Source organism: Muscardinus avellanarius (genome assembly GCF_963383645.1).
Source record: "Muscardinus avellanarius genome assembly, chromosome: 13".
NCBI lineage: Eukaryota > Metazoa > Chordata > Mammalia > Rodentia > Gliridae > Muscardinus > Muscardinus avellanarius.
Genome location: NC_137799.1, coordinates 2,534,285 through 2,561,462, shown reverse-complemented (window position 1 = coordinate 2,561,462; position 27,178 = coordinate 2,534,285). Strand labels below are relative to the sequence as shown.

At 58.5% G+C, this 27,178-nt stretch overlaps 1 protein-coding gene across 1 annotated transcript in view; it reads left to right on the top strand.

Moving 5' to 3' along the window:
• The window catches only part of SARDH (sarcosine dehydrogenase), a gene marked incomplete at both ends in the record, with an annotated part of 49,300 nt that overhangs the window by 9,203 nt on the left and 12,919 nt on the right, over window positions 1-27,178 (top strand). Inside the window, 11 exons of the mRNA XM_080709349.1 lie at window positions 1,347-1,451; window positions 3,087-3,216; window positions 6,080-6,166; window positions 6,370-6,466; window positions 7,837-7,978; window positions 9,217-9,300; window positions 10,881-10,994; window positions 17,320-17,458; window positions 18,326-18,439; window positions 21,621-21,768; window positions 25,824-25,917. Of these exons, the coding sequence (XP_080565475.1) occupies window positions 1,347-1,451; window positions 3,087-3,216; window positions 6,080-6,166; window positions 6,370-6,466; window positions 7,837-7,978; window positions 9,217-9,300; window positions 10,881-10,994; window positions 17,320-17,458; window positions 18,326-18,439; window positions 21,621-21,768; window positions 25,824-25,917 (1,254 nt within the window). The remainder of the gene's footprint in view (window positions 1-1,346; window positions 1,452-3,086; window positions 3,217-6,079; window positions 6,167-6,369; window positions 6,467-7,836; window positions 7,979-9,216; window positions 9,301-10,880; window positions 10,995-17,319; window positions 17,459-18,325; window positions 18,440-21,620; window positions 21,769-25,823; window positions 25,918-27,178) is intronic.

The following is a 27,178-nucleotide window of genomic DNA, read 5'->3' as shown; positions in this document are numbered from 1 at the left end:
GTGACTGTGTTGGACACTTCGAGGCTTTCTCAGGCTGTTTCTAAAGAAGGAGCAGCGCTTTGTATTCCCACTAGTGATATGCAAGGGCTCAGTTTCCCCACATCCGCAACAACACTTATTATCTTTTGGGGGAAGAGAACTCAGGGGCACTCTGCCTCTGAGCTACACCCTCAGGCCTTTTTAATTTTGAAACAGGTCCTTGCTAAGTTGCTGAGGCTGGCCTCTGACCTGAGGCCTCCTGTCTCAGCCTCCACGTACTGGGATGGCAGGCGTGCACCACCACACCCCACCGCTATTGTCTCTGCTGCTAGCATCTGGTGGGTGTGAGGCGGATCTCACTGTGGACTGGTTTGCACTGCTGGCGACCAGTGCAGCCGAGTGTCTTTTCACACGCTTTCTGACCATTTCCTAATCTTCTTTGGAGAAACATCTCAGATCCTTTGCTGCCTTCTTCCTCTTCCTCTTCCTCTTCCTCTTCTTCTTCTTCCTTCTTCCTTCTTCCTTCTTTCTTCTTTTGCGGTACTGGGGATGGAACCCAGGGGAATTCTACCTCCAAGCTACACCCCCAGTCCTGTATTTTTTGAAACAGGGTCTCACTGAGTTGCAAAGGGCCTCACTAAGTAGTAGCGGAGGCTGTTCGCGAACCACGATCCTCCTGTCTCAGCCTCCCAAATGCTGAGATTACAAATGTGTGCCACTATGCCCGGCCCTTCGCTGTCTTTTAAAGGGTGTCACTTGCTTTTTTTTTTTCTTTATCAAGTTGTAAGAATATTTTTTAATAGACTCTGGGTACAAGTCCTTTAGCAGGTATGATTGTAAACATTTTCTCCCATTCCGTGGGTTTCTGTGTATAAGATCACAGTATCTGCCAGGAAGGATGCTTTGGGTCTTTGAAATGTGGGGCGGCTTTTCTTCCTTTTGCTGCCCGACGCCTGCCCAGCCCGGAGGCTCCGGCAGTGGAGCAGAAGCCGTGAGGGTGTGGGAGCGCGGAGGGCCGGCCGAGGTCCCCGTCCTGCTCTTGCCTTCGTGACTGACTGCTCCCGCCCTCCCTTCCTCCTTTGCTGTTATTTTCTGGGATCTGGGAGGAAGGACTCGGATGGTAGTGACCTTGTGTGCAACCCAATCCCCCATGTCCACCCTGTCCTCCCGCATCCTAAGAGGCATAGTGGGGCGTGGGGCTGTGAACCCCAGCTTGGCCACGTAGAGAATGAGGCCCCGGGGGGCCCAGGAGGTCCTGGGGTCTAGCCTGGGCCTGTGACCCCTGGGGCAGGGGTGGGCCAACCACAGGGCATGGGGAAAAGGTCCTCCTGCCCTGCCCGGTGCTGAGGTCTTTGCTCTGATTTCAGAACATGCCCAACGTGCGGGACCATGACGCCTCTGTGTACCTGCGCCTTCAAGGGGATGCATTGTCTGTGGGTGGCTATGAGGCCAACCCCATCTTCTGGGAGAAGGTAAGACTCTGAGGGCCCGGGACAGAGGGAAACAGGTGCCCTGGGCCTGCCAGGATTGTACCATCTTGCTCTGCCACCCGCAGCCCCCAGCCTGGGCAGGGAAGGCAGGGCTGTGCTGCAGAACCCCGAGTCAGAGGGTCACAAGAGCCCCTGGGCCCAGTCGGCCAGCAGCCCGGCCTCAAGGCTGTGGGTGTCTCCAGCCTGGCACTCCCTGCCCCGGCGCTGCGGCCCTGCTGTATTCACACCTCCAGGCCTGGCTGCTTGGTCAAATGCTCCTTTGCTTTCTGGAGAAGGAGGGAGAGTAATGTACAAGTCCATTCCCAGGATGCTTATAATTTGGTGGGGGCGACAAAAACAAAACGGGTAAATAATGCGTTTCTGGAAGGCGACCACGCACTGAGTGTCAAGCCGGGCTTGGTGGCGCACGCTTGTCATTTCAGTACTTGGAGGCTGAGCCAGGAGGACCTCAGGTTCCAGGGCAGCCTCAGCAACTCAGCAAGACCTCAGCAACTCAGGGAGACCCTATTTCCAAATGATGCCGGGCGTGGTGACGCACACTTGTCATCCCAGCATTCGGGAGGCTGAGACCAGAGGATGGCGGTTGGCAGACAGCTTCAGCTACTTAGTGAGGCCCTTTGCAACTCAGTGAGATCCCGTTTCAAAATAAAGAATAAAAAATAGGGTTGGACTTGCCGGGCGTGGTGGCACACGCTTGTCTTCCCCGCGCTTGGGAGGCAGAGACAGGAGGGTCGCGCAGGTTTGAAGACAGCCGCGCGTGCTGGCTTAGGAGACCCTGTTTCCAAATAAAAATGTAAAAATGGGTCTGGGAGTGTAGCCCGGAGATAGTAGGGCTTCCAGGAACCCCAGTACCACCAAAATAAATAAATAAATAGACTAAAAAAAAACAGGGCTGGGGGTGTAGCTCGGAGGAAGAATGTCCCTGGGTTCCATCATCCCCAGTACCGCAAAAAAAAAAAAAAAAAAAAAAAAAAAAAAAAAAAAAAAAAAAAAATTGGGGGCTGGGAGTATAGCTTAGAGGTAGAATGTCCATTGGGTTTAATTCCTAATACCACAAAAAGAAAAGAAAGAAGGTAAGGATGAGGCAGAGGGCCTGGGGCAGAGGGCTGTCCTGCACAAGGGTGGCTGGGCAGGGCCCAGAGGGGGCTCAGCCCTGCACACAAACAAGCAAGCAGCCTATGGGCTCTGGGGGCAGCCGCCGTCTGACACAAGGACCCAGGCCTGAGAGGCTCCAGCCTGCCTGCTCAGAGAACCCAGGACTGAGGGTTGCTGGGAGAGGTGGGTGAGCTGGCTTGTGCGTGCTCCGTAGGCCTTGGGGAGCCATGGGAGGCTTGAGAGCAGGGATGACCTGCTGTGGTTTAGAGTGGCTGGAGGAGGGGAGCAGGAGCCCCAGAAACAACCCAGGGCAGGCAGATGGGGCTGGCTGGCAGGGAGGGCTGACAGACTGGGTTGGGGGACAGTTGAGGGGCTCACAGGGACCCAGCCCTCTGACCCGCCTGACCCAGCAGAAGCTAGCCTGGCTCACACCTGGCCAGGGTCAGGAGGGTCACTCACGAAGCAGCCTGCAGGCACGTGTGGTCTTCTCCGGGCCAGAGATGTCCTGTCCCTCTTCTGCAGGTGTCCGACAAGTTCGCCTTTGGCCTCTTTGACCTGGACTGGGATGTGTTCACCCAGCACATCGAAGGTGCCATCAACCGTGTCCCAGCATTAGAGAGGACAGGGATCAAGTCCACGGTCTGTGGCCCAGGTGAGCGGGGAGGCTGGAGGCCTGTGGGCAACCTTGGTTTTTTCGGGCCACCCCTGGTGGGGGCACCCTAGCCAAGGCTGGCTGGAGCCAGTCCTGAGACCTGGGCTGACGGAGCTCTTTGGCCCTGCTCCTGAGCCTCCTTAGGCATGGCCGTTATCCTTCTGTGCGGGCCTTGGGGGAGAAGCCTTTTGCCTCCAGGCATCAGCCAGGGCTTCTGGCTGCGTGGCTGCCGACTTTCCTGAGTGGGTTCCATGTCCATAGACTAGGCTCCCCCTGGAACTCGGGGTTCTCCTCTATGAAATGGTATCAGGGGCTGAGCCAGGACTGAAGGCGAGGCCTTTCCTGGGGCTCGCATGGTGTATGTCGCCCCAATTCTGCACCCAGCCTCAGCTTCTGCCCGCTCGGAGAATGTTGCCCCAGCCAGGACCCCACTGGAAGCCTCAGCCCTGGGCATCTGGCCTCAGCGGCCCGTGCCCAGCAGGGCCTGAAACAGGCTCATGGGAAAGTTCTTGGCTTGTGGGAGGGCCCCTGACGCCGGGCCTTCCTCCCTGGCCTCCGGGAGCTGGAGCCAGATGCCCACTGTGGGTTATCTGTGGAGCAGCCTATCCCGTGCAGGGTGGGGGTGGGTGTCCTGCAGAGAGGTAAAGTCTGGGAAGCAGGAGGGCTGGTGCTGACCTTGCAGGCTGAAGTCAAGGGCGTGAGACTCACACAGGTGCCGGAGGCCACCTGACACCCAGGCCCGAGGCAGCCACTCTCCTGGCCTGGCACGGGAGACCTGGGGCAGGAGCAGGGCAGGCTGCCCAGACAGGGGAGGGGTCAGCGCCGAGCCAGGCCGCAGGATGACGTGCGGGACATGTCGTGTGGACATGCCAGCAGGGTAGAGATGCGTCCCAGATGGTGGTTCTGGCCGAATCCCCCCATCCTGGGGCATCCCCTTCTTCCTGAGCCCTGCCCCCAGTTTAGTGCAGAAAGGCATGTGTCCTGGGTCCTGGTGGGCTGCACGGCACAGGGTGCTGGCCCTCTGGTGCCCCGGGTGGCACCAAAGTGGGTGCAGGGATAAGGAGCCCAGGGCCCAGAGCGGGTGCTGGCCCGGCCGCCCCTAGCAGTGAGCCTCGCGTGACCAGTGTCTATGGGGCTGCTGGGGCATCCTGCCTTCCTCCTGGGGAGGGCTTGGAGCGGGCACAGCCCCCGGGGAGCAGGGGCTCTGCAGCCACGGCCGTGGAGGGCTGCGGTCGAGCACTGACACAGGCTGGACGCTGCGGGCAGTGACTCATTGTCCCAGCCGCTCCCTCCAATGGCGTGGGCCTGAGATGAGAAACTCGGGCAGATTCCCCGGGGCCAGAACAACCTGGTGATGCTCTGGTTTTAATTAGGCTGCGGGAGCCGTCACGCCCCCACAGGGTGCTATTTGGGGGGAGGTACGCTGGGATGGGAGGTGTGTGGAGAAACCATTTCTCCTTGCTCGGGTCCATGGCCTTTAGCCACTGGTAAGGTCCAGGGAAGTCCCAGGCCCCCAGCTCCAGGAAGTCTGGGGGCGGGCATCGCTGGGGGTGCAGGGGGTGGGACGCTGCCTGAGGACCCCTATGTCAGCATGCTCATAGCCCCACCCGAGCCACGGTGGGACACCCAGGGCTCCGCACCCGCCCTCCTGGGGCACTTCTCCAGCTCCCTGCCAGGCTGTCGGCACTTCTTTCCCATCTGCCTGAGCCGGGCAGAGTTCCACTCCTGCCACAGCGCTCATACCTCACCGGCCATACCCACATGAAACCAGGCACGCCCATCTCCCACCCAGCATCGTCTCCAGCCACCCTCATGGCACCCAGACCAGAGGCCGCCAGAGCCTCTGCCTGCCCCTTAGAGCCCAGCCTCACACAGGACTCGCGGAGGTGCCCAGAACCTCACCACGGGCCTCCACCTGGAGCACCGCAGGCCTCCCTGCCTCCCTGGACCCTGCCTGGAGCATCAGGTGCCTCCTCTTTCCCCCGGGCCTCCACCTGGAACAGGAGTGAGCCATCCTTAGCTGGGTCTGGCTGCGGCCCCGCCCCTCAGGCCTGCTCATCAATGGGACAGTCTGCCTCTGCGGCTCAGCTTCTCCCAGCTCTCCCACTGGTTCTCCAGCTTCTTCTTGGTTTCCCGGCGCTCCACTCCCGTTAACCAGCACCTCCTGTCCCTTGCAGCAGTGAGCGCTGCAGGACAAACCAAGGCCAAGACCGGGGAGGTGTCTGATGAGATCTGCTGGGATTATATTTGTCCCAGTTCAGGCAGTGGGATCAGTTTGCAAATAATCCTTCCCGTTCCCTTCTCCTGCATGTATCGGAAGCTCTCTGTTGACTGATACGGAATCCCACCTCTGGTTTTGGTGCCGACACCCAGAAATTCAGTTGACAGAGATGCCTGCCCCTGCCCTCCTCTGCCCCCCGGGTGCCCGGCGCTCGCCTCCCTGGTGGCTGGGGGCCCTTCAGCTCAGACCCCACGCCTGGAGGGTCAGCACCAGAGAGCTTGCTGCTTGTGCACATGCAGAGGTGAAGGGCTCCAGGGGCAAGCCTCCTTCCCTAGGAGAGTGACGGAGTGTGTCCCACCAATACCCAGCCACTTCCCCGTCACCATCTAGCAGGACACTGGTGCAGAGGGAAGCCACTGTGTTGGCATCAGGGTCAGGCCACAGTGGTTGTGGCAGTGAACCAGAAGCAAAGCCCAGGCGCTGGGGATTGTGGGCGGGGCAACCAGGAGGGAGCCGCCTCCCACTGGGGCCTCAGGATGGGGAGGTGCCTGCGAACTCCTGCCCCATCCTTATGTCCCTGGAGACGTTGTCTGCCCGGCACCTGTGGGCTGGAGGGAGCCTCAGGCCTTCCCTCTCTTTCAGAATCCTTCACCCCGGACCACAAGCCCCTGATGGGGGAGGCGCCGGAGCTGCGTGGGTTCTTCCTGGGCTGTGGCTTCAACAGCGCAGGTGAGAGCTGGCGTCCCGTGCGCAAGGTCCTCCTGGTCTCAGTGCTCTGGGGGAGACCTGGCAGGGGAGGCCAGGGGTGGGGGCGTATAGCCCCTAGGTGTGAGCGGAGCTTGGGTGGGCTCTGCCTCTGCAATGGGGGCACGGAACTGGGTGCGGGCAGCCCTGGGGGACAGACCACAGCCCGGCACTTCCACTCCTACCAGGAATGATGCTTGGTGGCGGCTGTGGGCAGGAGCTGGCCCACTGGATTGTTCACGGGCGCCCGGAGAAGGACATGTATGGTTACGACATCAGGCAAGTGTGCCCCTGCAGCTCGGGGCAGGGCAGGCGGCCTCTTTAGGAAGGAGCCTTCACCTGAAGTCCAGGTGGCTTCCTAGAGGAGGTGGCAACCAGGGAGGAGGGGAAGGAGGCTGCCCGCTGTAGACAACCTGCTGGAAGCATTTGGCCAATCTGCGACCGGGCACGGTTTCCTACTCTCTCGTGCTGGGGCCTGGCCTGGCCTTTGGACTCATGGGCAAGATCTCAGCATCCCGATTTGCAGATGGGGAGACTGAGGCCCACAGAGCAGGAGGGAGCAGGGATGAGCCGGGCCAGTAATTGCTGGTGCCCCATTCCCTGGTTCCTAGCAGGGTGACCAGGCGAGGTCAGCTCTGCCTCAGACTTGGGGAAGGAACGCCGGTGCTGTGAGGCTCGGCGAGCCAGGGGCAGGCTTGTGCAGCTGAAGATCTCAGCTTGGGGTCTTCAGGGAAACGTACACACCTGAGCTGAGGCGGGCCCAGCTGCTGATGTCAGGGCTGGGGAGACCTGGGCCTGCAAGACCGGGTTGGCTCTCCAAGGACAGGGCACAGACGTGGCTGGCCTCTGGGCTGGCTCTGTGCTGGAGTGCAGTCTGCCCCACACTCACCAGAGGGTCTGCGCCTTTGGCCTGAGTAGCCTGGGAAGGAGGGCCGCAGAGCACGGCCGACCCTGCCAGAGCGCAGGAGAAGCAGTCGGGGCTCAGAGATCAGTCAACAGAGTTCTTGGGAGGCTGAGACAATCGGATCGCAGGCTGGAAGCCAGCCTCAGCAACTCAGAGAGGCTCTCAACAACGTAGCAAGATCCTGTTTCCAAATAAAAGTCAAAGAGGGCCAGGGGCGTAGCTCAGAGGTAGAATGTCCCCGGGGTCAATCCCCAGGATCACAAAGCACAGAGAAAGGAGAGAGAGGGGGCCAGCTCTGTGTAGCTGCCTTGGCCTGCTTTTCCTGATCCCCGCCCCGTTTCTAACCTGGGGTGGGGGAGTCGGAAGCACCCAAGTCACTCCCTGGTCATGCACACAGTGGGTGAGCTTGGCATGGGAGATGCCCACACCGGGCAGCTGGCACTGCCTGAGCCCTGGGCAGCTGGCGAGTGTCCTCAGCCCCACCCAGCACCAGGTGGTCTCCGGGACACAGTAGAGACCCAGAAGCTGAGAACCCAGGCCTGGGCTCTAGGGTCCTTCCCCCACAGCCCTGGGGGTTGCAAGTAGGAGAGGGTGCTCCAAAGGGCCGGGGCACACCGGGAGCTGGGCCTGTGTGACTCTGAGCCCCGAGGCCCCGAGGAGGACAGGAGGGTCGGGTTGCACTGGGCCCTGGCCGCCTTCCCCGGCAGGCTGTCCCCCACCAGCGACGCCCCCTCTGCCCACCCCCTGGCAGGCGGTTCCATCACTCACTCACCGGCCACCACCGCTGGATCCGTGAGCGCAGCCACGAGTCCTACGCCAAGAACTACTCTGTGGTCTTTCCCCATGACGAGCCTCTGGCCGGCCGGAACATGAGGAAGGACCCCTTGCATGAAGTAGGCCAGCCCTTGTGGGGTGCCAGGCCGCAGTGCCCCTCCGGGAGTCCTGGGGTACTGGGGTGACAGACGCATGAGGCTTCCCACATGCAGGCGGGGTCAGCCCCAGGTGTTATCTGAGCGCTGTGTGCCAGTGCTGAGCCAGGGCTGGGGAGACGTAAAAACGGTTCCTCCAAGGCCTATATCCTAGAGAAGGGACAGACACCCTCAAGAAGGCACCCTCAGAGCCAGGCGGGTACCGCACACCTGTAATCCCAGTATGTGGGAGGCTGAGACAGGAGGATCGCAGATGTAAGGCCAGCCTCAGCAACGTAGCAAGACCCTGTTTCAAAATGAAAAATAAGCTGGGCATGGTGGCACACGCCTGTAATCCCTGTACTTGGGAGGCTGAGACAGGAGGACCGCAGGTTCAAGGACAGCCTCGGCAAGTAGTAAGACTCTTATTATCCTAGTGAGACCCTGTTTCCAAACGAGGAATAAAACTGGGCTGGGGTTGTAGCTCAAAAGTAGACTGCATCTGGGTTCAACCCCCAGTACCACAAAAAAGAAAGAAGAGAAGAAAAAAGAAAAGAAAAAGAAAATAGGACTGGTGGTGTATCTCAGAGGTAGAAGGTCCCTAGTTTCTATCCCCAGCACCAAAAACACACACCCTCAGGAATTGGTCCCTCTACTGGCAGCGGTGCTGTTTCCCCGGCAAGGGGCGATGTCCCTCTGGTTCCTTAACACTGCGGGCTCAGGGGAAGCCCGCTGAATGGACAGGAGGGCTGGGAGGCGGGAGGCCGGCGGGAGAGCAGGTGGCATTTGGCCCGCAGCAGGACCCTCCCTCATCGGACAGGACACTCCAGGACTGAAGCCCCAGAGGCCACCTGCCGTGGCTCCTGGGGGAGGCCGGGCTGAGCGGGCTGGTCTGCAGCCTGCCCTGGCCCTTGGCCCCTGTGTCTCAGCCTCGCCCAGCCTTGGGGGTCTCCCCGGCCCGGAGGCGGTCTTCGCCTGGGCTCCTCGCAGGCCCTGACTCCACACACAGTCACACCGGGCTGGGGCTGCTCGGGGATCTGCGGGCACACCTTCAGTTCAGAGCAGTTGGTAGTTCTCCGGTTGGGGATACTGGGGGTGAGGCCCGGGGGGCTCCGGAAGAGGAGCCAGCAGCCCGAGCAGGGTTACGGCCTGTGGGCAGAGGTTTCTCTGCACCCTTGGGTGGGTGGGCTCTGCATGCCAGGGTGCTTGCTGTCTCCACCCAGGAACTCCTCGGACAGGGCTGTGTGTTCCAGGAGCGGCATGGCTGGGAGCGGCCAGGATGGTTCAGCCCCCAAGGGGCAGCCCCGGTGAGTGGCCTGGGGGTCGAGAGACCCTGCCCACACACCCCTCAACACCTCACATCCCCGCTCACCCTGAGCCAGCAAAGGCAGCCTGGAGCCGGCCGTGGAGACGGCACGCAGGAAGCTGACCAGGCTGCGAGCCGTCAGAGCCTCCTGGGCGTGTCTGCTGGTGGCGCTGCCTCGGCCATGGTGGCCCGGCCCTCTCACCCACGGGGCCAGGGCTGTGGGCAGGCAGGAGGGTGCCTTGTGGTGGGCCCAGCTGGGCAGATCCCCCAGGTGTGGGAGGAACCCAGCCCGTCTGTCTTCACGTGGTTTTCTGTTCATATTTTTGGCTATGCCAACTGTTAGTTTATGTTCGTGGGAGAGTTTATGCCTCAATGTGTTTAGTTTACCCACTGAGACTTCCCACCTCCTGCCTCTGGGGCGATCCTGGGGCTCCCAGGTTCCTCCCAGGGGCGGGCTCTTGGGAGCGGGCCAAGGGGACTTTGCGGTCAACCCGAGGGGCAATACCCATCTTCTCCCAGTGCAACCTTCTCCCATCTCCATAGCAACCCACGTCCATGACAGGTCCGAGGGAGGCGGGAGCCCAAGCTTGCAAACAGAGCCTCCTCCTCCGCCACCACTGCCCCTAGGACATGTGGTCCCTGAGGACAGTGCGGTGGGATTAGGCCTGGGCAGACCTGGGTGATGGGAGGGAAGTGTCAGGTCACTGCTGACCCCCAAGTGAGCTGACCTCCCACCCACCTGGAGCCAGGACACTGGGTGACACCTGGAGGCGTGGCAGGGGAGTGTCCCAGCTGGGGTCCCACCGGCTAGGGAAAGTGTGCCTGGCTAGGAAGGGAGAGGACCTGAGCCCAGGGCAGCTACAGCCTCACGCTGGGCTCTGAGCCGTGAAAGGAGGCAGGGCCTGTGGCTCTTGGAGTGAGGCTGGCCTTCACCTTGACACGGAGTGGGTGTCCGCAGCTGGGGAGGGGCGCTGGCCAGGACAGAGGCCAGGCAGGGCTGGGGTCGCAGGGCATCTGAGAGGCCCAGGCCCTGGCAGAGGGCGGGTGCTGGCGGCCACACTCGGGGCTGCCGGCTCCACAGCACAGCCCTGTGGGGCTTGCCTGTGACCCTGGGCAAGATGTCGCCCCTCTGTGTCGCATCTCGGGTCCCTCATGTGCAGAAATGGGAGTGTGGTCACTTCCAACTTCCAGCAGGGCTTGTCCCTGAGTGGGCCGGGCTCTGTGGAGTCTCTGCCCTCCCTGCCCCCTGTGCCTCTCCCCTCCGCTCTGGCCAGCCCCTTCCCAGCTTCATGCCCTGGCTGCACCAGAAGGCCTGACCGTGGCCCGCAGTCCTCTGCAGCCTCCCTGTCGGTGGCTCCCATCCTGGCCCACCAGGTCTTGGGTTCTCAGCTCCAGCGGCACCTGTGAGCGCCATGATCCCCTCCCTGTGCACGACCCGCTCACACCTGGAGGGGAGGCATGGAGACAGCCACAGGCCTGTCCCCGGGACCCAGCTCACGACCTGCCTGGTGCAGCCCTGGGACAAGCCTGTTTGCAGAGGAAGGACAGAATGACAGCAGATGCCCGCATGCTCTGCCCCAGGTCCTCGATTATGACTACTACGGGGCCTATGGGAACCAGGCCCACCAGGACTATGCCTACAGCAAGCTGCTGGGAGCCGAGTACACCTTCGGCTTCCCACCCCACCATGACACGGTAAGCAGGCACACGCATGTCCCCTGGCCTCACTGAGCTACTGCAGGCCTGGGGGGATCGGCCTGTAGGGGATCGCCTGACCTTATCCTCCCCTCCCTCCTCCCTCCATCTGCACCAGGATTCCGGGGAAGTTAGTCCTGAGGGTAAATATTACTGCTGGGGCCACACTGGGTCAGCTGTGTGATCTCAGGCTACGGCTCGCCCCCTCTGAGCCCCTCTTGGTCTTGAGGCTGTGAGAGTAGGAGGGGTAGGGCTCCTCCTTCCTGGAACCTGAGGCTTTGGCCCACGGTTGTTGGGGAGGGAGTTCAGGCCAGGGCGGCCTTGCTGACCAGGGCTTCAGGTAGAGACGGCAGCGGCAGGCCTTGTGGTCAGAAGTCTACTCTGAGTCCTTGCTCCCCCTCGGACAGGTGGGGCTGACCAGAGAGGCACCAGGGTTCATGGCGCACAGGAGTGCCTGGCTCCACCCCCACTGGGGCCCAGGGGCTGAGTCTTGGGGGCTCCCCTCCAGCCGCCCCACATCACCGGCAGCGTCTGCCTAAGGAGCTTGCTGGGCCCGCCTGAGCCTCCTGGCCCTGTGGCCCTGCGCTGCCTGGAGGTGCGTGGGGTCTCAGCTCACATCTGAAGGAGGAGCAGAGCCCTCTGTGGCCCAGAGCCCAGGCCACCCAGGAAGCCTCGGTGGGTGTGGGCAGTCACTCAGGGCCTCTTGCTAAGGGGATGCTCTGTGTCACTTGAACTCTGGGGGCGCCTTCAACAAGGACTGCAGACCTTTACACCTTGCCCCACACATGGCAGCCAGTCCCAAAGCCACCCTTGTCCCCAAAGCTGGCTCAAGTAATAGATGTCTGTCCAAGGCGCTGGGAGAGGGCCTTGTGACGCAGAAGCAGAAGGCCCGTGCATGAGAAAGCTCCGGAGCTGCTGGGCCTGATGCCCGGACCAGTGGCTGCCTCACGGGGAGCGCACGCACGGCTGCGTCTGGCACCTCCAAGCCGCAGCTTCTGAAGCCGGTGGGACTCCTGGCCCTCGAGGACGTGCGAGCTCGGAGGAGATGCCAGCTTGGCTCTGGTCGCCTGCGGACTCCGCACACGCGCCTGAGACGTCCCGAGGCAGGAAGCGCGCACTTGTGCGTGTTCTTGGCTCAGCTTCCCCGCCAGGCCCAGAACGGGCGGCAGCCTGGGGTGCTGCTTTGGGTTTTTTCTGCAGCCCTAGCAGTGTCTGCAGAGGCACCGCATCCCCTGCAAACAGTGGGTGCTCGGAAAGGTTAGAGACGTCTGCAGGGAAGCAGGGACAGCCGAGGGGCTCGGGCGGTGGAGAACCCCCGGGGCGCGCACTGAGCTTGTGACAACCTGCTCCTGGCAGGAAGCGGGTCTGTAGCGTTTGCCCATCTCCCTGGTGTAAACACTCGCCAGGGCTGGTTTCCACACCGTCGCTCAGCACTGGCGTGGGGCGGGAGACCCGCACGCTCGGCTCTGGTGGGCACATTCCTGGCCTTGGCCACGCGGCATCTCCGCAGCTTTCCAGCTATGGGGTCTCCACCGCCAAAGTACAGGAGCCCCCGAGGGCTGGCGGCGGCCATACGGCCACATGGGGGTGATAGTGGGGCCACATGGGGTGCTGGGGAGGGTGCGGCAAGGTCTCCTGGCTCACGGGGCCTGCCCAGCATGTGGCAGCTGGTGCTGACCTAATTTTTTTTTTTTTTTCCGGTATTGGGGATGGAACCCAGGGCATCCTACCTCTGAGCTACACCCCAGCCCTATTTTTTTTTAATTCTTTATTTTGAAACAGGGTCTCACTGAGTTGCAAAAGGCCTCACTAAGTAGTTGAGGCTGTCCACAAACCATGATCCTCCTGTCTCAGCCTCCCAAATGCTGGGATGACAAGTGTGCGCCACCACGCCCGGCTCTGACCTAATTCTTAGTGTCAGTAAGGACAGCGACGGTGACAGTGAGTTGGAGAGTCTGCTCAGCAGTCAGGTGGTGTGCCTGAACTCTGGCTGGAAGGCAAGTGGAAACCAGGCCTCTCGGCTCCAAGACCTGGCTGAGAACTTTGTAAGCACAGGGAGGAGAGGAGGGAGAGAGGTGTGGTCTCTTCCTTTTCCTTCCGACAGCTTTATTAGGGTACGCTTCATCTATTTAAAGGGCCCAGTTCACGCGTTCCAGCAGTCTGCAGGGCTGGACAGCCATCAGCACAGTCTAGTTTCATAACTTTTCATCTCCTCACCAAAGAAACGCTGCAGCTGTTAGAGGTCCTCCCGCTGCGCCCGCGCCATCCCCAGCGACCACCGGCGGCTTCCCGTCTTCGTGGCGTTACCTGGCTTGGGCATGCCATCTGAGCGGCACCAGGAGATGTGCCTTTGTCACTGGGCTCTCTCCGTGCAGTATTTTTGAAGTCTTCCCGTGTGAATTCTGTGTCTGTACTTCAGTAGTTTTTACTACAGACCATAGTCCACAGGGGACATGCTGTGCTCACTGACCCACTCATGAGTTGGTGGACATTGGAGTTGTTTTTACTTTGGGGCTGTTCATGTGTGGAGGTGTGTGTGTGTGTGTGTGTGTGTGTGTGTGTGTGTGTGTGCGGTACTGGGGATGGAACCCAGGGGCATTCTATCTCTGAGCTATACCCCTAGCCCTATATTTTACTCTTTATTTTGAAACTGGGTCCTACTAAGTTGCAAAGGGCCTCACTAAGCAGCTGAAGCTGGCCACGAAACTGGATCCTCCTGTCTCAGCCTCCCAAGTACTGGGATTGCAAGTGTGCGCCCCCACGCCTGGCTCTGGTGTGTGTTTTCAACTCCTGTGGGGACACACATAGGGCTGGAATTGCTGGGTCACACGGCCGCTCCATGTTCAACCTCTGGAGACGCTGGCGGCCGCTCCCCACAGCGGCCACTCACTTTCTGGGTTTTCACATCTTCACCAATGCTTGTTGTCCTCTGGGCTTTGATTCTAGCCTTTTTAGCATGTGTGAAGTGGTATCTCATTGTGGTTTTGGTTTGTATTTCTGAAATTACTAGTATTAAGAACCTTTTCATGGGCCTGTTGACCACCTGAATATCTCCTTTAGGGAGATTTCTATTTAGAGCCTTTGTTCATTTTTAAGTTGGGGGCGAGTGTCTTCATCATTGAATTGTAAGAGATTTAAAAAATATATTAGGGATACAAGACCCTAATAAAAAATGTAGTAATCAAACACTTCCTCCCGCCCATTGGTCTTCTCATTGGTCTTCTCATTGGTCTTGATGGTGTCATTTGCAACACAGCTTTTAAAATGTTGATGACATCCAGTTCATCTCCTGTTTTCTTTTTATTGTTTGTACTTTGGGTGTCATGTAAAAGAAAATAACCCAAGTCACAAGTGTTCACTTCTGTTTTCTCTTGAGTGTTCTATAGTTTTAGCTCTTAGTCTCTAATCTAGCTTAGTTAATTTCTGTGCATGGTATGAGGAAGGGAAGGGCTGTTTGTTGAGAAGACTTCTTGCCCCCCCGTGGATTTTTCTTGCCATCCTTGCTGAAGACCTGCTAGCCCCAAAGGTGAGGGTTTATTTCCAGACTCTCAGTTCTGTTCCACTGATCTGTGTCGGATCGCTCCTCCTTGGGTCAGTCCAACGCTGGCTTAGCCACTGTAGCTTTGTAGTAAAATTTGAACTCAGAAAATGTGAGCTCCGAGATTTTGTTCTTCCTTTTCGAGACTGTTTCGAATATTCCAGTCCCTTGCAATTCCACAGGAAATTCAGGATTGCTCGTTTATTTCTGCAAAGGAGCCAGCTGAGATTTTGATAAGGATTTTCTCTATTTTGGAGAACAGTTAGTTGTCAGCTTGACAATAGTAAGACTTCCATTTCATGAACATAGTATATCTTTTTCTTTTTTCATGGCTCTGGGGATGGAACCCAGGGGCATTTGACCTCCGAGCTACACCCCCTGCCCTATGTTTTACTCTTTAAACAGGGTCTCACTAAGTTGCGGAGGGCCTCCCTAAGTAGCTGAGGCTGTCCGCGAACCGCGATCCTCTGGTCTCAGCCTCCCGAATGCTGGGATTACAAGCATGCATCACCATGCCTGGCTGAACATAGTAAGCATTTTTATTATCTTTGGTGCTATTGTAAGTGGGATTATTTTTTTTCATTTCCTTTTTAGAATGCATAGTGTTAGTATATAGAAGAAACACAGTAGGTAGCTGGGTGTGGTGGGACACACCTGTAATCCTAGTTCTTGGGAGGCTGAGAAAGGAGGATTGCAGGTTAGTAAACAGCCTCAGCAATTTAGTGAGAAGAGGCCCTCTGCAACTTAGTGAGAACTTTGATATTTTCCAACAACAAAATAGGACTAGGGTGTAGCTCAGAGAAAGAACATCTCTGCTTCAATCGTGATTCTGAAAGTAGGAATTCTTTTCCAATCTGAACAGAAAATTTTATTTGCTTGCATTTTTATTTTCTTGCCTAATTGCTCTGGCTAAGACATTTCACTACAGTGTGGAATAGAAGTCCTGGGAGCAGACAGACACCCCGTCTTGTTTCTGGTCTTAGAGAACCACAGTGTTTGATCATGAAGTATGATGTCTGTGTGGTTTTTGTAAGCCTCTTTGCCAGTGAGGGGCTTTCCTTGCATTTCTACTTTGTTTTTATTGTGAAGAGGTGAATTTTGTCAAATACTTTTTCTACATTTCTTAGATGATTATACGTCTTATTTTTAATGGTCTCTCTTTTTTTTTTTCTTATTTGTTTTGTTTTTGTGGTACTGGGGATTGAACCCAGGGGTGCTGTACTTCTGAGTTACACCCCTAGCCTCATTTTATTTTTTATTTTGAAACAGGATCGCACTAAGTTACAGTGTAATCACCTTGACTCTGTGATCCTCTTGTCTCAACCTCTCAAGGATGGAGCTCACAGGCACACAGGCTTATATTGTCTCAATATGGCACGTTATGTGAAGTGTTAGACCAACCCCACCTTCCCAGGATCTTCCCATTGATCTGATGTACAGCCCTTCCTTGGCGTCATTAGATTCATTTGTTATATTTTGTTGAATATATTTGCATCTATATTCATAGGGAACATTGGTCTGTAGTTTTATCTCTGCTTTTGGCATCAGGGTAATGCTGCCCTCTTAAAATAAATTGGAATAACACTTCTTACTGTTATATTTTTGGGGGAGAATTGCTATCACTTTTCTTTGTTTGAGAAAATTTACCAGTGAGGACATCTGGGCCTGGACATTTCTCTGTGGGGAGTTTTTAGAAGACAAACCCAATCCCCCCCTCCCCTCTCTCTCTCTCTGCTGTAGTTCGATTAATATTTTCCATTCTTCATCAGTTTTGGCGATTTATTTCTTTTTAGGAATTTGTCCATTTTGTGTTTGTTTGTTTGTTTATTTATTTATTTTGCAGCATGTGTGCTGGGGATTGATCGCAGGGGCATTGTATCTCCAAGCTACATGCCCAGCCCTTTTAATTTTTTAATTTTGAAACAGAGCCTCACTAGGTTGCTAAAGCTGGTCTCACACCTGCGATCCTCATCTCAGTCTCCCAAATGATGGCTTTACAGAGGCGCCCGCCACGCCCAGCTTGGTCTAGCTGCGGCACCCTGTGGTGCGGAGACTTTCCTAACTCTTCCATCTCTGTTAGGAGGGTGGGGTGCCTCCTCTTTTATGCCTGATTTTAGTACTTTGCATCTTTTCTCTTTGTTGGCTAAAGGTTTTCCAGATTTGCTGATTGTTTCAAAGTATCATCTTTTGGTTTTACAGCGTTTTCTCTACTTTTCTATTTCTGTTTCATTTATTTCTGTGCTAATCTTTATTGCTTCTTTCTTTCTGCTTGCTTTGGGTTTCGTTTGCTCTTTGCTGGTTTCTCAAAGCTGGAGGCTGGTTACTGGTCTGCGATCTGTCTGTTAATTAAGTGTGTGCAGGTGGGGGCCTCCCCATGACCCTGTGCCGGCTACATCCCTGTGTTCTCAAGTAACTTATAATTGCTCTGGCGATTTTCTTTTTCTTTGATCCACTGGTTTTCTAAGAGCGTCATGCTTAATTTCCACTTATTTGTGGATTTTCCAATTTTCTTCTGCTGCTAATTTCTAGTTTAGCTCTGTCGTGGTCAGAGAACTTCCCTTGTGTCATTAGTTTGGTCCTCTTGGGTTTGCTGAGCCTGAGGTATGCCCGGGCAAGTGGTCTCCCCTGGAGAGGAGAGGCGCTGGAGAGGACGGCCTCAGGATGCGGTCCTGAGCTGGGAAGGGTGGGAGGGAGGCTCAAGGCAGGTGTGTGGGGCAGGGGGCCCAGCCCCCATGTCTTGAGGGGGAAGCATGCCCCCAAGACCCTGCCCCCCGGGGGACTTTTCAGATCCAGAGGGAGTGCCTAGCCTGCAGAGGGGCCGCTGCTGTGTTCAACATGTCCTACTTTGGGAAGTTCTACCTGCTGGGGCCGGATGCCAGGAAGGCTGCTGACTGGCTCTTCTCTGCGGACGTTAGCCGACCCCCAGGTAGGGCCTGGGTGGGGCTCCATGCATGGGCAGGGAGGCGAGGTGGCAGGCCATGTGAGCCCACCGCTCCCCCCAGGCTGGCCAGCCTTGCCTCACCCTGGCCAAGCCCCGGGCCCCCGAGCAGCCTGCGCTCTCCCCACCCCCATGGCTCCTTCTTTGTCTCTGAAGGGCTACATGTCAGCGAGTCCTCAGCAGGGTATCCTGGCACGTGGGGGGAACAGACTGACAGCCCCCCCCAGCTCTCCCCAGGTGACGTCACCAGGACTAAAAGTCCAGGATGCTCAGCTAAATTTGCGTTTTGGATAGACGATGCCGTCATGGGGGACATCTGTCTCTGTCACCTCCGTTACTCACTCTCCTCCCACCTGAAGCCCCCTCGTCCTCAACCGTAGCCACGTACTGTGTCTGTGCCACAACCAAGGTGGCCCAAAGCCAAGGACACGGACTGTGTCACGGCCCTGGGGCCAGGGGTTGAAAGCGGGGTGTTGGCCGGCCGTGGGACAGGAGGGTGGGGCCCCTCGGCCTCACTGGGCTTCAGCGCCTTTGCTCCATCTGGACACTCACGCTGGACGCCCCCCACCCCGGGACCTCACCTTAGCTGGGTTACACAGGGGTAATAAGGGCCCAATTTCCCTATAAGGCCACGTGTGCAGATCCTGGGGGGACTTCAATACGTCTATTTGAGGAACATAATTTGCCACCTGTCCAGCCAGCTGCCGCCCACTCCAGGGCAGCTCCCGCCCATCCCTAAGGGGGCGACCGCCCTGCACCTCCTCCACTCACCCCCTCCTGCCCTCCTACCCTGCTGGCACCCACCCGTGGCCCGTCTCTGGGGCCAGCACAGACCTGGGTTCTCCCTGTCCCCAGGCTCCACGGTCTACACCTGCATGCTGAACCATCGCGGGGGCACGGAGAGTGACCTGACAGTCAGCCGCCTGGACCCCAGCATCCAGGCCGGCCCCCTGGCCCCTGCCTTCGAAGGTAAGAGACGCTGTGTGCAAGTGTTGCTGTGGCCGCAGCCTGTGGCCACAGCTGGCAGGAGGGATGGCGATGGGCTGCTGAGTCTGCTCTGTGGCTACCTGCCAGCCCACCGGGCCAGGGCCAGGGCCAGGGGAGAGGTCCGTCAGGTGCCCACCATGCCAGGGCCAGGGGAGAGGTCCGTTAGGTGCCCACCGTGCCAGGGCCAGGGGAGAGGTCCATCAGGTGCCCACCGGGCCAGGGCCAGGGGAGAGGTTGTTAGGTGCCCACTGTGCCAGGGCCAGGGGAGAGGTCCGTCAGGTGCCCACTGTGCCAGGGCCAGGGGAGAGGTCCATAAGGTGCCCACCATGCCAGGGATGGGTGACAGGATGGACCTATAGGCTGAGCGTGGGTGCCTGCCATGCCAGGACTAGGTAGCAAGTCTGCCGGGTTAGGCACAGGTGCCCACCATGCCAGGCTGAGCGCGGTGCTTGCTGTGCCAGCACTGGGTAAAAGTCCACCAGGCAGAACATAGCTTTGGTGAACAGCGACGCTGTGTCCACGTACTCGGCGATTATTACCCTGGCCCCTGACACTATCCACACCAGAGCTTTGGGGCAGCCTCAACTGTGCAGGGCAGGTGGAGCCCAGGTGAAGGCCATGTCTCCTGCTCCGGGGAGCCAGCCCTCCCTGCCGTGACACCTGTAGGGGACCCCTTTCTTGGGTCCCCTGTAACTCCTGGCCTCAGACCTGGGCAGGGCCTCTGATGCCCAGCTCCATGCCCAAGCTCATACCAGGATGCCTTCTGCACCCGCCATTTCTGCTTCAGTGCCTCGGGTGACTGGCGGCTCAGCGCCTTCAGTCCTGTTTGCCCAGTCCTGGCTGTTTCCCAGAGCCAAGAGCACCTTGTGTTACCGCGGCCTCCTGGTCTTATCCCTCAGCCCACGCAGCAGCAGCCACATCTCCCATCCCACGACACGTGTCCACTGGGTCCTCCAGGTGGATTAGGGGCCGAGGGCAGAGGGGCCCCATGGTGCTGCTAAGATTGGGAGGTGGTGTGGTTGGTCTGGCTGCCTTGAGACTGTGGAGACAAGGTGTGAGCGGGGTGAGGTCCTATGGGGTGTGCAGAGGTTGGGGTCCCTCCCACCCTGGCAATGTGAAGGCTCGGAGGCAGTGTCCTTAGCTGGAGCAGGCACACGTAAATCCTTAAGGAGTCTGTTCATTGACTTATTCAGCCAGTGGGGCCGGAGATGAACAGAGCAGGCAGGGTTCAGGTCGGAGCAGCTGACATGGGGGCTCCCTGCAGGAGGCGTGTCTGCCTGAACCTGAGGAAGGGCAGGAGCCGCCAGCTGGACCAGTGTGTGGGGCATGGGCAGGGAAGGCCACTGGGGCGTTTAGGAAGGGCTTGCAGGGGCTCCAGCCTTCAACCCCAGGAGAGCAGAGGCCCAGGTGCAGCCAGTAGCCACAGATTCAACCAGTGCAGCTTTGGGGATGGGTGGAGAAGCCAGGTGTGGGTGCAGATCCACATGATCCTGCCCAGGGCCCTGCCGCTGCCTCTGCACCTCACTCCGCCCCAACCCCAGCTGTCCCCGCCTGTGAAAGGGAGATGGAGGACTCGCCTCCTGAGCTGCTGTCGGAGGGTCCAGCAAATGATGCCGGAGGGCTGGGGAGCAGGCTCCCGAGCCTCAGTTTCCCCATCTGGGCAGAGAGGACCTTGCTGGTTCCTTGCAAGGGGAGGCTGGGGAAGTGCCTGGTGGACAGAGCCGCTCAGCGGTGGGCCTTTCTGGATGGTGCTGGAGGCTTCCTGGAGCTGAGGGTTGGGAGGCTGAGCTGATTAGTCGGGTCGCAGGGTGGCACTGTGAATTCTGTCCCTGGGGAGCCTTGTGCATCCTGGGGACACCTCTAGACAAGAGACACCGGCTCGGGGACTCTTGCTTTCAGATGTAGAGCCTGCACCCCGCCTGCGATGAATACACAAGCCCTTAAGTGTGCAAATAGCTTAACACACGAGTCAGTTCCACACGTCAGCCCGGATCGTGGCTGAGTCAGGAGCACGTGGGATTCCCTTGTGATGCCAGTCGGCCAGTCGTTGACAAATAATTTTAAATGATCTTCGTTTGTTTCTTCTTAATACTACAAAAGTCATAGCTGCTCACAGGAAACACACACTAAAGTACCAGATGAGACGCGGGACGGCAGCTCCGCGGTGCCTGGCGGGATGGACCGGGCGGCCCGAGGCTCCCCTGAGGCTCTGCTGCGCCTCCTCGCAGGCGGGGCCGGCCAGCCTCAGGCCCCTGCCCTGCTCTCAGTAGAGTGGACCAAGCCCGCTGCCCCAGGGTTGGCAGGTCCCTCACTGCCCTCAGCCCGGGCAGTCTCAGGAGCTCTGAAGCCCTAGGAGAGGCCCTGGGCTGGCTGGGCACTGGGGGCTGAACAGGAGCCAGGGGCCTGCAGAATGTAGTGTGCATGGGTGTGTGTGTGTGTGTGTGTGTGTGTGTGTGTGTGTGTGTGTGTGTGTTTGGGGGCAGGCGCAGGCCTTCTATGTGGCACGGGACTGATAATGCTGTCCAGAATTCCAGTGTCTTTAGCTGGGCATGGTGGCGCACGCTTGTAATCCCTGCGCTTGGGAGGCGGAGACAGGAGGAGCACGCAGGTTTGAAGCCAGCCTCGCTGGCTTAAGAGACCCTGTTTTCAAAAATAAAAAAGTATAAAATAGGTCTGGGAGTGTAGCCCAGAGGTAGAAGGGCTTCCAGGAACCCCAGTACCACCAAAAAAAAAAAAAAAAAAAAAAATCCAGTGTCTTCTAGCAGGCTTCTTTCTGAAGCTCAGGAAAAATGGTGGGTGAGTGTCCTAGACAGGGTCAACCCCAGCCCAGCAAATCCCAGGCATGGAAGGACAGGTGGAATGGGAGCTGGCGAGGATGGCGGAGGGAGGGAGGACTTGCCAGTACTTGAGTTCACTGAGGGCCAGGCCCCCCAACCCTCCTGGATCGGGCCCTCTGAGGAGTGGGCATGAGCCTTGGATTCTACCCTTGGGCCTGCACAGCCCGCCGGGGCCCTGGGAGAGGAGCTGTGTTGTTCCCTGCCTGCAGTGAGAATCCGGGTGCCTGGGGGTCACTCTCAAGGGAAGGGCATTGTTCTTCCCACTGGGAGGCGCCTCGCTGTCCTCACCATCTGGTCCCATTCTAAATTTCGGTGTTCTCTTCCAGGGGACGGCTATTATCTGGCCGTGGGAGGGGCTGTAGCCCAGCACAACTGGTCCCACATCACCACGGTGCTACAAGACCGGAAGTTCCAGTGCCAGCTCATCGACAGCTCCGAGGACCTGGGCATGATCAGCATCCAGGGCCCCGCCAGGTGAGCCGGGGCAGGACCCAAGCGCCTGGGCCACCTGCGCGCACCTGCACACGCCTGCGCCCCAGGGCCCATGCGCACAGCTGCTTACTGATTCCAAATGAGGCCTTCTGAATAGTGAGCCACTCTGGGAAACTCAGAGATCTCAGCCTGGAGAAATAACCTTGAAAGCAGCAGGATCAGACCAGCCCTGGGCATGAGGGTCGGCGGGATGCCTGAGTCGGTAGCTGAGCCTCCTGTGTCCTGCAAGGCCCCCCAGGTCATGGGCACGGTTGGGAAATACAGCTCACCATTGCTGGGTGGACAGAGCCTGCCCCGGGGCCCACCTGCTGGCTGGGCCTTGAATAAGATCTGCAGAGGTCACCTGCTGGCCTGGAGCTCCAGACAAGGTGTGGGGTGAATCACTCACTCGCCGGTCATCTGAAAAGCTTCCTTTATTCTTTATTCTTTTTCTTTTTTTCTTTCTTTCTTTTTTTTTTTTTTGTGGTACTAGGGATGGAACCCAGGGGCACTCTACCTCCGAGATACACACCCAGCCCTATTTTTCATTCTTTAATTTGAAACAGGGTCTCACTGAGTTGCAGAGGGCCTCACTAAGGAGCTGAGGCTGTCCGTGAACCGTGATCCTCCTGTCTCAGCCTCCCAAATGAATGGGATTATGAGCGTGTGCCACCATGCCCGGCTTCCTATATTTTTATTCTTTATTTTGAAACAGGGTCTCACTGAGTTGCAGAGGGCCTCACTAAGGAGCTGAGGCTGTCCATGAACCGTGATCCTCCTGTCTCAGCCTCCCAAATGAATGGGATTATGAGCGTGTGCCACCATGCCCGGCTTCCTATATTTTTATTCTTTATTTTGAAACAGGTTCTCACTAAGTTGTGGATGGCCTCACCGCCTCCCAAGTACTGGGATTACAAGTGTGTGCCCCCACACTTGGCTTCTCTGTAAAGCTTTACTGAGCCCTGTTCCCCACCCGTGAGGAATCAGGACCCAGGGAAGACCTTGGGTGCCACTGAGCGGGTGTGCACTTTGGAAAGACCCTCCAGCTGTGCTTTGGAGAAGGGGTAGGCCCGGAGGCCAAAGAAGCAGCACAGGTGTGCTTGCAGCTGCTGGCAGGTGAGCCAGCCTTACCCACCGTCCAGGTGGGGGCTGCCCTGCGGCCATCTTTACTCGGAGGTGGGACATGTTTCTGAGCAAACAAGTTGAATCTGAGTTGGTCTAGAACTTGAACAGCGATTGGCTTTTGCCAACTGTTTAACATGAGGCCACCCATGAAAACCAGCGTCTGTTTGGGAGACGTTTGGGCGGAGCTCTGGGGATATGAGGGCTGGAGCTTGGAATTCTCTGGAAGGCCTGGCAGCAGACAGCAGGTGCAAAGGTCCTGCCGCAGGGTTAGGGCTAGGGTGGCTGGTATGTCTGAGGAGCCTGGGGCAGAGGTGGACCAGGGCCGTTGGAGGTATAAAGGCAGCCGAGGCGAGGTCCTGGAGGTCCAAGCTTCTCTGGGGAGGTGGGGTGGGGCTTCGGTGTGGACGCTGAGGCTGAGCCAGCTGGGCCGAGCAGGTGTGCTGGGGTCTCAGGCGCCAGGTGAGCTGGGTTGAGTGATGAGCTGTGTCCACGTGGCTTGTGACCTAGAGGTCCAGAGCTTGGCGGAATTCCTGTGGACTAGGCGAGCATCACTCTGATAGGTGGTTGGGTAGAGCTGCAGCGACAGAGCCAGGGAGGGGAGGATCAGCGCAGCACCTGGCCACAGCGGTCCGAGTACTGTGGACGTGGTGTCCTTCTCTCTGGGGACGCCCGACAGCAGTTGAGCACATTGGGGTGAGGGGTTGTGGCCCTGGCCCCCTGAAGGCCTCCAGCTCCATTGCCATGGCGACCTTGGGCAGGGAGCGGGGCTATTTTTAGAGTTGGGGAGGCGGGTGGGCAGGGAGGAGGGGTGCACGGCTGATCAAGGCGTGGCCCCAGGGGACGGCCAGCTCATTATAGGCTGCTCTGGGTTGCTGGCTGCTGGGTGGGAGAGAGCTTGCCTCCCCTCAGCGATTTCTTAACTTCTTCCTCTAAAATGTCCTCTCTCTTTCAAAAATAACCCACAGTGCCTACCTGACTCATAATGTCATCACCGATGAGGGTGACGCTCTTGGTTTTGTGGGAGGTACTTAGTGCGGTTCCAGCACCTTGAGAGGAAGGAGGTACTTAGCATCGTCCTGGGACCGTGGGGCAGTAGATGTGTTTGGCACAGTCCCCGGGCACAGGAGGCATTGCAGATCTGCTGCCCGGGGAGCTCGCTGGAGTGAGCTGTGCAGTACGGCAGCTGCTAAGCCGAGCGTGGCTTTTGGGCCCTTGGGTTGTGGCTCACGCCACTGACCTGCCATTCGACAGCCTGGCATGGCTGTGGCCACTGAGCAGCACGGAGGGGTGTGGTCACTGCTGTGGTCACCTGCGCCGGGCTGTTGGTTCCCACAACAGCGCTGTGAGGGGCCAGTTCATCTCTGTCCCACTTAGCAGATGGGGGCTGAGCCCGGTGGGGTCAGTGCTAAGTACAGGGGCCGGACTCGCACCTGCTGCTCCACCTGGGAAGCCGGTACCCTGGCCGCCTGCCCTTCCTGCGGGGAGAAGGAGGCTCAGCAGATGGAGTGCCTGCCCGCCCTCCAGGACATGGCCCTGGGCCGAGTACCCCTGGTGTCACTGCTGCTCCAGCCAGGGTCGGGCCCCTCAAACCCTTAGTCCCAGGAGCAGCTCCAGGCTCCCTCCCCGGTGGGGAAGAGGCACCCTCAGCCTCCTCAGTGAGGCTGCTGGGGCCCAGGGCGCTGTCTCTCGAGGACTGGAGGCAGCGGGCCGAGCCACTCGGGCTGGCGCCACGTGCTGCAGGGGTTGCATAAGAACCTTGGCAGGCTGCACCACTGAGCACCTCAGGCGGCCGTGGGTGGCGGCTCCCAGCGCCCTAATCCCAGCCGAGGAGGATTAGGGTGGGCAGCACTTCTGAGCACCTGCCGCGACCCGCGAGGAGTGAAGGGGGTTTCTCTTTCCTCTGGGGAGCTCACCCTTCTGAGCCAGCCCATCGGTCTGGTTTTACCGAATGCCCTTTCTGTGCCGAGCACGCTGGGATGCAGGGTTCTGTTGGCACAGAGCCCCTGGTCTAGTGGGGGTGGGTACAACCAGTGGGAGACATGCTCAGGGAGACGGTGGGACCCTGGGGAGGGGGACCTGACCCGATTCAGGGAGTCCGGGAGACTACGTGGAGGTGACCAGCTGCGCCAAGAGCCAAAGGAGAGGGCAGGTTAAGTGGGGGGGGCAGGAGATGTAGAGGGGAGACAGGCCTGGGTGGGGGCCATGGCGTGGTCCCAGCGAGGTCTTGGGCAATCAGCTATGCAGCCAGCGTGCAGGGAGTGAGGACAGGAGACCCTGCCCCATGGAGCGCAAAGACTAACCGATGGGTGGGATGGGTATGTGCCCTCACGGTGCAGCTCAGGGCAGGGGTCCCGTGCTCTAGGTGGTCTAGCTGCTGGCACTCAGTGTGGCCTCTGCCTGGGGCAGGGGACCATCTGCGGGGGCGGGAGCGACAGCGCTGGGCACCTGCTGGGTCCACTAAGCAGGGTTCCACTCCGCTCCATGTCTGTGGTCAGCCTCTTGGACCCAGTGCAGTCAGGGCACAGTGAACCCTGGGCGGGGTGGACCAGAATAGTGTCCAGGGGAGCTGTCCTGCTGGCCAGGGACTGTCCATCCACTGCTGCTTGGGCAAGTCACTGTTTTTCTGGAGAAAATGGAGGTCACCATAGCCAGCTTCTTTGATGACCAGGCCTGGTGACTCAAGTGGGATTGGGGTGTTTGGTTGAAAATCTTGCCTGCCTCAGTTTACCCTCTTGAGAGCCCAGAGACTCTCCCGCCTGAGCCCAGCATCTCAGCCGCTGGCTCTGTGCTGTGTATTTGTGTCGGGTCTGATGAGTCCTGTGTTCTGCCATCCATCCCCCTCCTTGGAGGGCAAGGAGGGGTCCTGCTAGCTGCCGGCCCCAGGGTCTTCCCGGCGAGTCCCTGCGACTGACCCCTTTGTCCTTTGCTCTCAGCCGGGCCATTCTGCAGGAGGTGCTGGACACAGACCTGGACAACGATGCCTTCCCTTTCTCCACGCACAAGCTGGTGCGAGCCGCCGGGCACCTGGTAGGTATTAGCCAGATGCAGCCACTGGGCATGGTGGTAGCAGCTGGTGCAAGGACCTGGGAGCTGGGCGTGAGTCTCTTCGCCTTCCTGGGCCTGAGCTGTAGTTAGGGGCAGTCGGAACCAGGCGCCCCAGGTCTCCCTGCCCGCATGGCCGCCTTGTGCGTCTTCCTGCTGAAAGGCTAAGGGCCTGGGCACCCGAGTCAGGGTAGCCATTACTTTCTTGCCCTCCTTGGAAGTAATGGAGGTCTACAGGTCCCCTGGGGAGGCTGCTCCTCCTGCAGACTCCTCCACCCCTCTGAGGATGTAGGCAGAGGGGCTACCTCAGCGGGAACAGGACCAGTCCTGCTGGGCACCGCCAGGCCCACAGGCTCCCCAAAGCCCTGGGCTGGAGAACTGAAGTCCATCTGCTCTGAGACTGTGTTTGGGGTCAGCACCACTAGCCTGGCTCCTGGGCAGGGGCTTCCTCAGTGGCACCGGGTCGGGGGCCTGGCCCCAGCTCTGAGTGCCAGTTTCCTCGTTGAAAAGTAAGCACCGTGGTTTCCTGCTTTGACCTCTCGAGGCTCCACTGAGAACACGGTAAGCAGCATCCGCCCTGTGCACAGAGCGCTCGCATGTATGCACCGCGCTCAGCGCTGCACGCACACACAGCTCTCGCCGCCCTTCCCTGCAGGAGCCCGCAGACGACCCCCAGCCTCAGCGTCGCTGACATTTCTGCTGTCTCTTTCTGGGAATTCTGCTGTCCGTTTCTGGGAACAGATTTTCTAGGTTGGGGGCTGTCCTGGCATCTCCTGGTATTTAGCAGCCTCTGCCCACCAGATACCGGCAGCGCCCCCAGGCGTGACAATCAAAACCATGTCCAGAGCTGGGCGTGGTGGCGCACACTTGTCATCTCAGCTCTTGGGAGGCTGAGGCAGGAGAATCGCGCAGGTTGGAAGCCAGCCTCAGATACTTAGTGAGGTTCTCAGCAACTTAGTGAGACCCTGTTTCCAAACAAAATATAAAAAATAGGTCTGGGAGTGTAACCTAGAGGTAGAAGGCTCTTGGGTTTCATCCCCGGTACCACACATACACACACACACACAAAAACAAGTTGGGCGTGGTGGCGCACACTTGTAAACCCAGCATTTGGGAGACTGAGACAGGAGGATCCAGGTTTGGGGCCAGCCTCAGCTACTTAGGTCTTTTGCAACTCAGAAATGATCCTGTTTCAAAATAAAGAATAAAAAATATGGCTGGGGTGTAGCTCAGAGGTAAAAGGACC